This window comes from Lampris incognitus, chromosome 2 (genome assembly GCF_029633865.1).
Source record: "Lampris incognitus isolate fLamInc1 chromosome 2, fLamInc1.hap2, whole genome shotgun sequence".
NCBI classification, from domain to species: domain Eukaryota; kingdom Metazoa; phylum Chordata; class Actinopteri; order Lampriformes; family Lampridae; genus Lampris; species Lampris incognitus.
Genome location: NC_079212.1, coordinates 24,612,786 through 24,628,688, shown reverse-complemented (window position 1 = coordinate 24,628,688; position 15,903 = coordinate 24,612,786). Strand labels below are relative to the sequence as shown.

The 15,903-nt window shown below is 41.3% G+C and overlaps 1 protein-coding gene across 1 annotated transcript in view; it reads right to left on the bottom strand.

Moving 5' to 3' along the window:
- Positions 1-3,147: 3,147 nt before the first annotated feature.
- The window catches only part of LOC130129372 (teashirt homolog 2), a 62,438-nt gene continuing 49,682 nt past the window's right edge, over positions 3,148-15,903 (bottom strand). The window contains exons 5-6 of the mRNA XM_056299004.1: positions 14,668-14,818; positions 3,148-6,822 (exon numbers count right to left, since the gene is read on the bottom strand). Of these exons, the coding sequence (XP_056154979.1) occupies positions 3,779-6,822; positions 14,668-14,818 (3,195 nt within the window). The 3' untranslated portion in view covers positions 3,148-3,778. The remainder of the gene's footprint in view (positions 6,823-14,667; positions 14,819-15,903) is intronic.

The window sequence follows — 15,903 nt, the reverse complement described above, 5'->3', positions numbered from 1 at the left end:
TGGTTTACAGGCCTCAGATGATGCAGAGAATCCATGCTTGTCTACCACAGGACAAAGCAAAGTCAGGCACATTGTAAATGTTTCGGGTGCATTCAAGCAGGCAAATTCTGATGCACATTTGCCCTATTACGGCACATCAACATCAGGGAAATGCACGCTAGTGCAAGCAAGGAGCGTACACTTATCATTATTTGATAGCATGTTTAATGACAGATTGACATAGGATTTGCAAATGTGAGCTGGCATCAATTTTGCCAAGTTCAGGTTTCACTGCATCTGCAATGCAAGTGTACTTATGTGTATAATTTAATTTTTCAACTAAGCTATTAGAATAGTTTTAGAGAGAAACTCCCAGCGTGCAGAATGTAAGCTCTTCTGATGGTTTGTATCTAATAGGCTTTGAATGGTATTTCTGAACCTTACATGAACTTGGTTTAAATGTTTCAAAAGCCTTACTTGACTTCACTTTAGAAATAATAACAGTAATTTTAGTAGTTAGAGTAGTTGTTGCCTTATTGTAAAAGGTAATAATAGTATAGGTCGGTACAATTGGTGGCTATAATAAATGTTAGGAAGTCATTTCACACACAAAAAACACACCCTTTTGAAGAATTTTACAACTCATATAGCTTATGTCCCATCAAGTATATGTGATGATTTACTTAATGTGTGCATTATTTAGATAAAAAAAGTCTTTTGCTAGCAATCGCAGTGTCATATACCTGATGCACTGCGGAGGAGAAGGCTGTAACATAAAATGTCTGCTTACCCTTCATATGGAGAGTGTTTGTCACATGAGCATGTGTGCATGCATGCATGTATGAGCATGTGCATGTGAGCATAAAATCAATCAAAGTCAGTTTTGTAAAACCAAGACTGTGTGTGTGTGTGTGTGTGTGTGTGTGTGTGTGTGTGTGTGTGTGTGTGTGTGTGTGTGTGTGTGTGTGTGTGTGCGTGTGCGTGTGCGTGTAATTAGAGCTTGCTGTGGTCTGTGATAAGGTATGGCGTTTTAGATATGTGGCATGATTAGCTGTGTTAATATCCAAACATCCAAAATAAATTAATATAAAGTGTTACAATAATTATTTGGTGATTTCATTTATGAACCAGCCAAACATTATCTGTTGTTTGTTAGTGGCAATAAAGGATATAGTTATATCGTATGTTTGAGCGCTGTGAAAAATTCCTTTGTGCTAATGTTTCACTTGCGAAACACTTGGTGATTTTGAGAGGAGAATCGCTTTAACTTTCTACACTGTTACTTTATATTAAGATTACAGTCATGGCATTTAGTGTGTGTAATGGCAACCAATCCCAAAACAACATTGACTTATTAGACCAAATCATCATCAGAATCGTCTAATTTCCCTGCACGGATGAGAGCATTTTTCTCAAGTTAGTCCAATCTCAAGCATGTTGGGCCGAATCCTCAAAATGTACATGTAGGCCTATGCTTTCAATGCAGTGCATTATGAGGGGAATAACTTTACACATCTGGACGAGAGTTCAACACAAATTAGTAAATTTTGCATTTCTACAGCTGCAATAGATGTGCAAGAGCACCTCCTCTTTCATAAACTACAGTTGAATCTCACTTTTAATTTTCAACTAATAAAAATCAATTGACCAAAAGCACCGCAGTTTTTTTTGAAATACATAGATACAGCCCTTTCTTCAAAACATTGCTCACTTCGACTTTAGAATAGGATGCTAGTCTTAAACATAATGGCTCCACCGACATCCATCGGTGAAGAAAGGCACTAAATAATTTATAGCTTTAATCTGCTCAGTGAGGTGTGTGGTCTATGACAGTAATTATAAATGCAGGGAGAAATTATAGCTGAATACTTTAACTGCATTAGGAGTCATCTGATGAACAACGTGATTGCCTGCTCATTTCCAACAATAGGGGGCAAGTTGGTGTCACAGTATTCAAATCACCATAGTGCCATGTGCTTTTTCCCATTTACCATCAAATGTCAGTTGCCCGTTATAAAATAGGGATTTGATGGGTGGAGGTAATTGAGGACTTGATTGCTTGAAAAGAGATGAATTGCATAAAATGTTTATGAATTTAGAAGCCAATTATTTTTAATAGCTGTGAAATAATAGAGCTGGAGGAAATGTGTTTAATTGTTATGATACCCCCATGCAGCAACAGCATCAGCATTCATAGTAAAGCAATAAAATTTGACAAGAAAGTGTATCTTCGAGGTATATCTAAAATTCATAAGGTAAGAAAGAGGAAGAGAGTGTAATGCACAGCACATGGATGTTGTCTTCTATCTCACGAGGCTGCTTTCTTATTAAAGGGAAACTGGGTTCAACACATTTGTAGTGGATAAGATGATTTTTGCATGTGAGACATACCAGCGGTGTAAAATTTTATGGGTTGTCCGGGTGGTGTAGCAGTCTATTCCGTTGCCTACCAACACAGGGATTGCCGGTTCGAATCCCCTTGTTACCTCCAGCTTGGTCGGGCATCCCTACAGACACAATTGGCCGTGTCTGCGGATGGGAAGCCGGATTTGGGTATGTGTCCTGGTCGCTGCACTAGCGCCTCCTCTGGTTGGTCGGGATGCCTGTTCGGGGTGGAGGGGGAACTGGGGGGAATAGCGTGCTCCCCCCACGTGCTACGTCCCCTTGGTGAAACTCCTCACTGTCAGATGAACAGAAGCGGCTGGTGACTCTCGGAGGAGGCATGTGGTAGTCTGCAGCTCTCCTCGGGTCGGCGGAGGGGGTGGAGCAGCGACCGGGACAGCTCGGAAGAGTGGGGTAATTGGATGGGTACAACTGGGAAGAAAAAGGGGGAAAAATCCCCCTCCCCAAAAAAATCTTATGGGTTGTATGAAATGTTATCGTTTATGAACTTAAACCATACTGTCTTAGCATCACAATTTTAAAATGCGATATCCAAAATATGTAATTCTTCAGTGCTCGTTGTTTTCAATTGAAATGTTCAATCTTAAACAGGTAAATCTCTGCATGTTAATAATTCAGGGCCATATGCTCTTTTATATATATATATATATATATATATATATGAAGAAAAAAGGTACAAGACTTGCAAAACAAAATGAGTACAAGCTGTTATCAAATGTTAACTCTTTATTTGAATAGGTAAAAAAAGGTGCAGGTATCATTTGTCGCTTTTTTCCGCATGAAACACACTGTTTTGTTATTTCCCCTAAAATATATTTACATGTGAGATATTCTTGTTTCCGAATGGTCTAATTTTTTTGAGTAATGTACAGAATCCAACTCTAAACTGGTGATTAAACATTTATTAAAGTGCTTTTTTCTGTTCTATCTTTGCAACACAAAACATCTTTACATAGCAATATACTGTACACTTCTGTATGTGTGGTAATGTGTGACCGGCAACCTGTTTGAACAGCTGCACATCTGGGCAGGTGTACTGTATCACAGAAGTAGTAAAGTACAATTAATTAATCATTTTGTCTTTGAAATACGATTGAAACTTGACATATCATACAAATAAATAGTAGTCATAGCCAGAGCTATTGCATGCAAACATCAGCAATTATGTTTCTTCAAGCAGTAATACAATTCATTACTGGTGATGCATTTGAGCGGGGTGCAAAGGTATCTTTTAGTGTTTCCTTATACGATTTCTAACCAGTGTGTTCTTGTTGTACACAATGAATGTTTTAAATGTCTTAATAATGTACACTACACAATGCTCATTGAAAAATGGTTGAAATATTTGACCCGTGTATTACAAAAGAAAAAAAAAATTAAGGGTGAAAAAAAGAATCTACTCTTTGTCCATTTCCACATATTGTGAATGGTTATCAGGAGATTTGCTGTGGGTTTTACTCAAATGGAGTTTGACTGCGTGATTGCTAGCAAATGTCCTACAGCAGAGCTTACATTTGAACTTGGAGTCTATGTCCTCGTCGGTGACCAGTGCGTCAGTGGCTCTGACACCGAGGGCCTTTGACAGTTCTGGCTCCTCTACCTTTGTCTGGTGCTCGACCGGCATTTTGCACATGTCTTTGATTTGAAATCCCAGATGGGATTCAAGGTGGGAAATGAATGTGGGTGGTGACCTGAACTGGGATGCACAGTCATTACAGTAGAAAACTGGGTGGCCGGTGTCCATGTTCTTCAGAAATTTGGTCCCTCCAGTTTTCCGTAGTTGGTATTTTACATTTGCTAACCAATGGCTTATGGTGGTCATAGACAGTCCAGTGAACTTGGAGATGTGCATGCGTTCCTGAGGGCCGAGATCTGAGAGTAAGTATTTTCCCTCAGAGGTCTGAAAGAGGCTGGAGGCAAACTGAGCTTGCAGGATGAGAAGATGGCGTGGATTCCAGTTGGACTGTCTACCTTTACGCTTGTGGACAGAGTACACCTCAGCTGACACATCCTCAAAGCGTCTGACATCAGTTTCCAATTTCATGGTGGGGATCCTCGGTGGTATGGAGGGTTTTGGTGTGGTGGCCTTAGGAAGAACTTTGACCATGTCAGCAATGTCAGAGAGGGCATATTTCTGTGACAATGGAGTAGAGGGCTGATGTAATGAAGAACTTGGTTTGCTATGTTTTGATTTGGTCAAGTCTATTGGCTGGTCATCATTAACAAACAAGAAAGCATCATCAGGCCTGTTTCTAATAGTGTTTCCAAGCTTTAGGGATGCTTTCTCATTGCTCCGGTTAATTTCAGCAAAAATAGACTGGGTGCGCATAGATAATTTATCTGCTCTTGGATTGTTGGGCTTATTTGCATTGCCCAGATGATTGTTCAGAACTGACTGCAGTGCACTAAGAGGGTTTATACCAAGTACATCCGTAGTGTCATTGAGAAGCTCTGAAGTAGTGCTGCGTCCATTGCTGGCAGAAGGGCTCGGTGTCTTGCCTCTGTCAGAGAAATCTGGGCTCAACTTTCCTTTGATCGCTTCACTCCCTTCATTCACACAGTCTGTATCAAGCTTTGAAGAGGAAGAGGAATCATCCTGACAATCGCTGTCATCATTCTCCACCAGATCAAACTTAATATTTTGACTTTCTTTACCATCGCTAATGCCAACCTTTTCCTTTTTGATTTCCACATTTTGATGCTGTTCCTGGGGTGTTTCAGCTTCCACAGCACCATGGTAAAACTTCCCCTTGGGGGCAATTGGTCTCAGCTTATGGTTGAATGTCTGCTTTAGCTGAATAGGAGGAGATGCTGAAAGAGGGGCGCTTTTGATGATCCCAGAGAGCTGATAGGCTGCGTGGATACTCGGGTAGGCACTCCAGCTTGGTGTCCCTGTTTGAGCCTTGTTGATGGCAGAGGCCACTGTGTTGGCTAAAGATTTGAGGATGTCACCCCCTCCACCTGAGCCTTGTTCAAGATCCTCCTCACGGAGATAAGGATACTTAAAAGCTCCATTTCCTTCCTTTTGATTCTCACTCTCTTGCTTGTCATCTTTAACATCAGTTTCATCCATTTTGTCTGATGTGCCTTCCCCCTGGCTATCCTTCTCACTGTTCACAGGGGAAGGATTTTTTGGCGGCATCTTTTCTCCCTCAGCTTCACTGACAGCAGGCTCAGCTAGTACCTGCATCTTCTCTATGGCCAAGGGGTCCAGAGCTAACTGTTTACCCTTCTTGGAGGCTGAGTTTGTGACTTTGATGAAGTGTCCAGTAACCATCATGTGTGTGGTAAGTTGCTGAAGGGTATCATGCGAACTTCCACACTCCATGCATTTCAGAATCTGAGACTTACATGTCTCAAACTGCCAAGTGTAACTCGCGCCATTCTGATAGCCATAGCGACTACTGTTAGCATTTGAAATGCTGGCAGCTCGTTGTGCCTCAGTGTAGCCAGGTACACCAGTGGTAGAATCAGGAGAGCAGGGTCTTGCAGCTTCAAAGGCCCGTTTCTTTGCTGGTGGCAACAGTTTGGGTGTGATTACTGGGATAGGTTCTTTTAAAGGCACTTTTTGATAATGCTTAGTTTTTATCATATGAACACTCAAGTCCTGAAGAGAGTCAAAGGAGTGGCCACAGAACATACACTTCAACACTTTTTGCGCATCCTCTTTGCCTTCCATGTCTTGCAAATTGCGTTTCCTTGATTTTGAGGAGGAGGCAGAGGAATTGCCCTGTTTGCCGTGGTTGTTGTCCTGATAATGTCCACTCTTGTTCATGTGGACTGTCAGCTCCACAAGAGTGTCATAAGCAGCGCTGCAGTCTTTACAACGAAATCGGCTGGCTCCTGTGAACACTGACCCACCGGCTTTACTGCTCTGCCTGTACAGGTGGACAGAGCTGAACAGATTAGGTTTGGATACTGGCTTTGGGGACAGAGTCTGCTGCAAGGTCTTGGAGAGTGCATCCTGGTGCCAATCAAATTCATTCTTGGTGCTTCCGTTGGTGCTGTCACAGTTGGCCTTGCTGGTGCTTTTGCCTATTTTCAAGTCCATTCCAATCCCAGACCAGTAGGAATCAGAGAGAAAGTTTGCATAGGCTGCCCTCATTTTCTCCAAGCTGCCATTTGTTATCTCTTCCTTGTGTTTGGAGCTGCGGCTTTCATCATCCCTCTGGCTCTCAGGTGGGGAGGAGGTTTTGAAGTCAGAGAGCCTGTCGCTGATGTCACTAAGGCGTGACTCTGACTCTGCCTCTAGATTTGAAGCAACACTTATGGGGGAGTTCTGGTTGCTGTAACTGTTAGTGCTCTTGTTGTCCATCTCTTTGTCCTCAGACATCTTGGGGCTGGTCTTCTCTGAGCATTCCTCCTCTGTTTGGGTGTCATTTTCTCCATCCTCCTCAGTGATGGACTCATGAAGGACAGTGTCATCATCAGGCATATACACTGGAGAAGAAAAACAAAAAGACATGTAGGGTTTGAGAACCAAATAACATAAAGTGAAACAAGTGCAAATGCATACTTTACTGCAAACGAAGAAATATAAGGTTGAAATCAGTGTTTTTTAACATCTAGTACTTAAGTGACAGTATTTGGTAATTTAATAATAATGGCAATGTCACCGCAAAATTAATTTCTAGAGTCATAATATTTTGTGTGTGCTTTTATATGGCTGCTGAAAAATAACTTTAAAAGTGAAGGGCAACAACATACATAGTACGAAAAGTAAGTCAATTTTTGATAGTCAAGAGCCCAATAAAAACAATATTCTTCTTTCGGCTTGTTCCCTGTTTCCTAGGGGTCGCCACAGCGGAATCGACAGTTTCCATCGGTACCCTGTGAGGGCACAACACCGATGGCGGTCTTGTCAATCCGCATAATGATCTGGCAAAATTTTACGTCGGATGCCCTTCCTGACACAACCACTAACCCTATGGACGCCAATAAAAACAATATAATGGAGGCTTTTTTCGTGCTTGTGCATAATTCCTTGAATGACGCTCTGCTGCTGGTGTAACAGTGCAGTGATTCACAGTAGGCCACTGACTTGGTGCTGCGTCAAAAGGTTTCTCGCTGAGATGTTTACAACATTCATTGGCTGCTGAGTGACAAAAGGCAATTGATTCTTTTTTTCCCCTTTTTTTGAGATACTTTATTGATCCCCATAGGGATATTAGGCTCTGCATTTAACCCATCCTAGCTGTGTGGTTTGGAGCAGTGCGCAGCCGCCATGCAGCACCTGGGGACCAACTCCAGTTCCTCTTGCCATGCCCCAGTCAGGGGCACAGACAGGAGTATTAACCCTAACAAGCATATCTTTTTGATGGTGGGGGGAACTAGAGCACCCAGAGGAAACCCACGCAGACATGGAGAGAACATTCAAACTCCACACAGAAGACGACCTGGGATGACCCCCAAGGTTGGACAACCTTGGGGTTTGAACCCATGACCTTCTCGCTGTGATGCGACAGCGCTAACCACTGCACTACCATGCCGCCCAATGATTAAATAATATAATAATTATGAGTAAAGTGCAAGGAATATGTCAGCCTTCTCTATCAGGTCCCATCTCAACTTGCTGGGAGCTACTCTTTTTTTCACACATCTGAACATCTTGGACACAAAACATTTTTTTTTCCTAATATACCACAAGTGATTGATCAATAACAAAATAACTTGTAAAATATCAGCAATAACATTAAGTATACATAAAGCTTGTTAAAAGATGTTAATATTTAGTCATTTAACATTGTAGAATCGATTTTGTTGGCATCAAAAATTTGTGAGTAATGTGGATGATCTGAACACAGAATGACAAGAGATGACCTACATCTGGCATGTCTGTTTAGTTCTTTGACAGTCTCACAAACAACAATTACAATTTTTATTATTCGCCCATTTATTCCACCAACTCATAAAACACAAGTATTAGTTCTTAATCAAACGACAATATTTCTAACTGACATATTTACCATAAACCAATTAGTAAAAAACATGGTTCATGATATTGTGGGTTTTTTATTTTCCTTAACTTGGCCAGAGGGTCTGTTTCACAAAATATGATCAGGTATTAAAAAAAATATATAATGTTTTCTCTGTCAATAGTTATATATCTAAAAGGCTTTTAAATTTCCCCTCTCAAAAAACTCACATCAACAACATGAAAATAATGTTAGCATTTCCTTTGACGATGTCCTGCTGTAAATGCGGTTTGTCAGTGTTGTCACATATTGTAGGTAGTTTCTGCCTCACAGTCATGTCAGAAAATGTGCATTTTGGGGGAGATGTGGCAGATGTGCTCTGAGTTAAATATGAATAGGACATAACAGCCCTGTCCAAGGCACTTTTGCATTTCGTGTGGTTAATATTTCTCTTTTGAATAGCGGGCACTCCATGAGCGGATGGCTGAAGCTGAGCACTCAAGAGTTCCACACTGGGCAGCCCAGAGAATGTCTCCCTCCTTCGCATTCTGAAAATAAGACTTTTTTTTATCAATATTTCACAAGTGCCTCAAGAGAAACCCTGGAGGTGAATTGCTTGCCAGCTAATGGATGAAGATGGAGATGGGATTCGGACTTTCAAAACAAACATGGAGAATGGGGTGCCATGAACAAGAGGCTGCACACACACACCCAAGATCCCAAATGTGCTATGACCTTGATGTACCGCAAGAGGGATGCTCTGATTGGCCAGCCGAGATCAGTGATGGCCTCCAAAACACCCTTGATGCTCCTGGGGTGAATTGTGAGAGTACAGAAGTATGTTTTATTTATAGTCTTATATATAGATTTCACAGTCAAGGAGAGCACCATTGGCTATGACAAGCTTCCACTTGATGTCTTCCCTTTTCAAATTCTTCGCTAAGACTGAAGGATTGGTGAGCCCGGACACAAACATGGGGAGATGAGCATTTTTCCAGTTCAGTGACAGTTAGATGAAAATGGCTCGTTCCTAGAAGACATCATCACCGAAAGAGCTTTTCTTGAATATTTTATGTTACTTAAATCCACCCAATGTTTGCAGTTCAATTTTACTCACCCTAATAGCCACAGATATACAAATTCCTCAAATTAGACATGGCCTTACATTCTATTTTCTTGGAAATAACCAAAGTGCTTGCATCAATATTCATGTGTGCTTTTGTGTTTTATCATAGTATTTGTGGATGCAATTGATATAGATTAACATCTGCTTTTCCTGCTGTTCTATGCCACCATATCCGACGCCCTGAGGAGCAAACATCCAGAGGTGCCAATTAACCTTCTGGCAGGGATCACTCGAAAATACCCACATGTCTTTCTCCTCTTCCCACTAAATTTGTAACCATGCTTTGCCAGCTCCTGCTCTACTATAGGACTGTATTCATGCCAGGTAGCCATACTCTTGAATCCAAGATCAAATTCAAGGGCAAAGCAACTTATGGAGCCTAGATCTTCCCTGCCTCACAACATGAGAAAGGATTGTGAACACTAGGATCGAGCAAAGCCCCATTGTGCTGCATGTAGAAGGAATTACCAAAGTTGCAAGAACTTGTGCCTCAAAGTGTTCACCTAAAAGTTGTGCACAGTACTTTATTGTTCTTGGAACATTTTTTTGTGATTACAAAAAATGGGAAAATGCATGCTATGGAAACTGTGTTTTAAAGTCCTATAAAGGCAACATCCATCCTAAATAGCCTCACAAAACAAGAGGCTGGCACGCCAGGCCTGAGATTTAGCATGTCATAAACTGCTGTAAAGCCTCCAATCTGTGTCACTACGAATTTATATCTTCAGACAGGGATATGCAAAGGTCAAAAAACCTGAGGTGTCCATCATAAATCTGGGACTTGAAGTGTTTATAACATTAATCTTTTAGAGCAGACTCCTGGCATAGTGAGGCCTGGATTTCGAGAAGCAGCAGCCTATTCCTGAGCCAAGTGCTTTTTTTTCCATTATGCGGAGAATTCTGTTAAGTGAAAAAGTAATAACAGTTAACAATTTTTACTACAACATGAGCAGTATAGTGTCAAACTAGATTCATAATTAAGTATTAAAAGAAAATATATTCACCAAATGACTTGAAAATCAACTTGGATTATTTGCATCTTTATAGAGAGCAACCCACTACGCAAGCGAGTCAAGTCAAAATGTGCCAATCATTTTAGCTTTTTTTTGTTGTTTTTTTTTTGCCAATCCTAAAGGGGCATTCTGTTCCAATATTATAATGCCAGTAGAAACTTGTGAAATGGTGAGAACGTCAACATTTATCCCTTGGAAGGTCAACATTTCCTTCATTAATACGACAAGCCAAAGAGAGTTAGCAGCCTGAGGGGCTTAGCTAATGGACAGCTGCAAAACCCAGTGCAGGACTTATAAGCAGCCAAGGTAACACTATCTTCAGAGAAGATTGGGTAATTCATAGGTGCCAGTGACAGGTCTGCACGTCTGTGTCACTTTCCCCCAATGCTCTCTGGTTGTCTCAAGCTACAGTTTTTGCTGCTTGCAAATCAATATCTCTTTTTACTTCTCATTGATTGCCTGGCGGTGGGACCGACGTAAGTAGGACTGTTATGACATTTCTAGATTTCCCCCTGTCCTTGGAACAATCAATTACACGCACATGGCAATCAAAACCTCTTTGCAAAATGAACTTGCTCTGTGACATTTTCATCTCCCAGATTTCTGCCAAGTAATGAAAAAACATAAAGGCCTGCTGTGTATACAGAGCATATGTTAACAATGCAGGTCAGACTCTGAACAATCTCCAGAATGTCTCAGTAACTGTCATCTGCTTCCCCTAACTCGCCGCACAAAAGTCAGCAAGGCACCCCATCGCCTGTCACCACAGATTTCAGACGACTTAGTCAGATTACTGCTCATCTGTAAAGTTAAAAATAAGTAAATTAGAAAAATATATATTCAAAAAAGGTTATTGGATTGCAATGACACGATTTTAGACAAACAAAATCAACTAATAAATCTATGATTTTCTTTTTAATTTTTTTTTTGATGCCTTCACAGTTGCACATGCAGGGTGGTACGTTAACACCAGGAATAGTCAGCAGGGTGATAGCTTCAGTGTTTGAGACATGCCACAAGGTTTAATGTTTGATAGGGATATCTGTTTAAGTCAGGTGAGCGCTGTACGTCAAGATAATATAGATATGGTGTCAGACATCCAGAGGATCCTATGATGATGTATGTGCAGTTAATCCTTAGCTGGATCATGTGAGAAGTGGCAAAGCACTAATTCTAAGCCCTGGAGCAATCTGTAAAAATCTGTAAACACCTCCCTCCTCATTGTTCCTTGTCAGGAAACACAGTCTCCCTAAGCCCAAGGACACTGCAGAATAAAGACCGAACTATCTGATTCAAGCTGCTGCCTTTCACAAAGCATGTCTCGAGGTGAAGTGATATCACAGAACGTAATACTTTTTGAGTTGCTATTAAGTAACAGTGCATGTGAAGTGCATTAACTCCCGTTTGACCTCTTATTTTATTTCAACACTTTGGTCTTATGAGTCAAATGACTTCAGTAATGCCCTTAACAGACACAGAAACTCAGCACATGCACAGTGAATGACTCTCAAACCTATAGTATTTTGCAGGGCTATCTTCTTGGAAGTCGTTTGGTAAATGCCATGGCCCAGACAACAAGACTATCCATAGATCAAATATTGTAAAGCAGATTTTAAAAGCTACCTCCACCAAGTGATTTGGATGGATGTCTCAGAGGGGTTGACTACAAAACCATGAGGCAGAGAGATTAGTACTAATTTTTGTATGCATGAAGGACATGTTACTTAAAGAGCATTACTTCACAAAACACAAGCTATTCATGCAGATAAATGCCTTGCTTTCATACACCCTCAAATTAAATATTTAATAGCCTAATATAATCAAATTGAACCTCACATCTCAAGGAAGATATGAATAACTTGGAAGACAGATTGTGAACAGAGCAAATGGCACAATGTGCTCAGATGGACCCAGAGCCAGATTAATATGATAGGATCACAAATATGACACCATATCCTGCCATCTGGCTGTTCATTTGGGCAAAAATTATCACAATAATTATGGCAATTAATCAAATCTGTTTTCACAACCAGCATTCTGTTAACTAAACATGGAGAACTGTGGAATGCATAGTCATCATCCTAATAAGCACAATAAATATCCAGTGGCACATTTGTCTAAACCATCATGCTGATGCAGGGTTCCAGTTTGTTTGTTTGGAGATACAGGGTTATTTCTATGTCACGAGGCAAACATAGGAATTTCTAAAAGCCTCGTACCTATATATTGTATTGGTTACTAATCATAATTTTCACTCAGCCACATCAAGTTGAGCTGGAGCCCCTTCCCTTCGTGATGTCACCATGCCCGCTACAAGCTTCTGCTCCGAGACGCATCACTCGGCCCGTTGCCTAATTGGAAGTGAGCGGTGGGAGAGCATTGCAATCTGCACTCCAGCACCTAAGTCATCACTCTGAGCGTGCCACAGCCGCTGCACCACATGCATTTACCTAAAGTTGCATCTCACTCGAGCCCCCCCCCCCCCAATCAGGACCAGTGGAGAAAACTTTACACACAACAATCCTCTCCTATGCACCTCCCCAAGCCCTGTTCCCCACTGGCTACGGACCCTGTAAAAAGCTTCACATATGACAGATATTACTGTTTGGTCACCATTTTAGACCCCTAAAGAGAAACAATCACAATTTCCAACATCATCTCTGTTTAATACGTTGTAGGCATTCTCATTAGCAGCCATAACACTGAGTGGTGTATCTTCTGTGTATCTCTGAAATACAGGCAAAATTCATGTCATGCCGGTGACGTCACTGGCGGACGATTGATGAATGTGAAAACCTACTTCACAAAAGTAACTTTTCTAACAGAAAACCTTTATTCAAAATTTTATATAAATGAAGTGCAACAATACATACAAACTATTCAGCACTCTACAAACCCCAAAGCCTTGTCTGAACTGCTACAACTCTCTTTATTTTATTTATTTTTTGTTCTTTTTGTAATTCCTTTTTCTTTCATTTTACATTTTATTTCCCCCATAACCCCTGGCATATGTGTCTGTATATATTGGTGTTGATTGACTGATGTTGTTTATTCTTGCATTTTATTAATGAAATTTGTTAAAAAAAAAGAAGCTTACTTCTTGGTTTGGCGGTGGGCTATATTGTATGAAAAAATGCAAATATCAACACTACATACAGCTGTGTGAGAAAAGTGCAAATAATAGCACTTACAGCAGTATAATGTAACGTTGTAATTTGCATTTTCTTATACAATTCAGCCTGTCAACAAACCAGGAAGTAAGTTTTCTTTTTTTCACAAAACTTTATTTAAATCCAATTCAAAACATTACAAAGACAACATCATATATATAAAAGTAAGTTTTCACATTCACAGATAGTCGGCCAGTGACGTTTTTTCAGAGACACACATAAGACTGCTTAGTATCATGGCTGCTAATGGAGTGTTATCCCTCCAAAATACGAGTAGCGGTAATATTGAAAATCATGATTGTTTCCCTTTAATTTTTTCTTTTCTTTTTGATTTTCTCCCCAGTTGTACCCGGTCAATTACCCCACTCTTCCCGAGCCATCCTGGTCGCTGCTCCACCTCCTCTGCCAAGCCAGGGAGGGCTGCAGACTACCACATGCCTCCTCCGATACATATGGAGTCACCAGCCGCTTCTTTTCACCTGACAGTGAGGAGTTTTGCCAAGCGGACGTAGCGCGTGGGAGGATCACGCTATTCCCCCCTACCCCCTACCCCCTGAACAGGCGCCCTGACCGAACAGAGGAGGCGCTAGTGCAGTGACCAGGACACATACCCACATCCGGCTTCCCACCTGCAGACACGGCCAATTGTGTCTGTAGGGACGCCTGACCAAGCCGGAGGTAACACGGGGATTCGAACCGGTGAGTCCCATGTTGATAAGCAATGGAACAGACCGCTATGCTACCTGGACACCCCATGTCCCTTTAATATGATCAAACAATCATGTTTTATTGAAGTAACAAATTATCAAAATTCTGGTTGCTAAATATGCTGTTTTTAATTGGGATTTCGACATTGCCAGTTTATTAGGTGACGGCTATATGGCACACTGTGAATTCGATCATTTCTATCCTCGGGTCAACACGAAAAGGTAAATAAACAACTCTACTTGGTAAACATCGAGAACAGCCTCACAACTGAAGAGACTAAACGGCTACACTGCATATTTGTCAGAATACAGATACCCGTTTTTTTTTTGTTGCCCCGACTGATTAAAAGTTACAGTTGGCGGAGCAGAAGCGGGCTGGATCCAGCTCCAGTGTATTTTCCACTAGCAGGAGGGGAGCAGCCCCGCGCCGCTCTGTCACTTGGTTTCTGAAGAGCCCGTGACATGGCTCTCCAGGAGCGACATGATGAGCTCTGATGGTTCCTTTCTGCAGAATAGCAGTTTACCCCTCATTCACCCTTATCAGGGAGAGAACCCATCATCTTACAGTACGCCACTCAAACCGCCTCACATATTGGAGCTGACCAGTCAAGCAAACAGGGCGGTACTAATAAAAGACCATCTTGCTTCGGTTCAAATTTCCCTGATTGAATGTCAGTCAGGAATGTTTGCGTGTCAGCAGGGAGAAAGTGGGCCATCGTTTAAAGGACCACTGCCTTGCACACACATAAGGCCTTTGTTCTGGCTTTATGAGACACTGAGTAGAGTGTATGATGACCTACACTTGTCTAATGCACTGTTTGTTTTTCATGGCCACCAGCCCAACTAAATAATAGCGCTTCAATTCTAACTCAATCGCTGCCTCTTATTTTGACTCAAAATATTTGCTTTATCATATGATTTTGTTTTATTTTGCATTTTGACAGAATTCTGCTTTCGATTAAAATCTTTTCTCTCTCTCTTTTTTTTAAAGGCACATTTCGTCTCATTCTTTGTCATCCTATTGCATTCATATGTTTAATGCTATTTCATGTTAGTGTAACCGGGCATACTTCCGTTTGATGTTGCAAGACCACTGGGTACCTGGACCACATTAGGAAATAAAACTATAACAGTCCTGCCCCGCTACCTCTTCCGCGGACCGCTTGTCCCATTTTGCCCCCCGCTGGAGATTAGCTTTAGTATGTACAGTATATACAATCTGTGCATCATAAACTTTTCATGAACCCTAAACGCCGTCCCTCCCAAACAACAACAGCCCTCCTTCAAGGTCGGGGCCTTGATGAATCTGATAGTGCAGCTGGAAGAGACTGTATGCATTCTTTAAAACAATCTGCATTTCACTAACCCCCCCCGCCCCATCCCGGTATGGAATGGATCTTTCATTAGATCCTGGACAGACTCCAGCCAAAGCTTTCCTCGTAGACGCGGTTTTATGTAGGTTTCAGCAAAGGGGAGCGTTTTTGTTTTTTTTTCACTTTCCAGCTTCATTAATAGTAAATTGCCACTTTTTGCCTTCATTAAATACAATGAGGCTACAGAGTAGATTTGCAGCATGGTACTGTCAGTTTC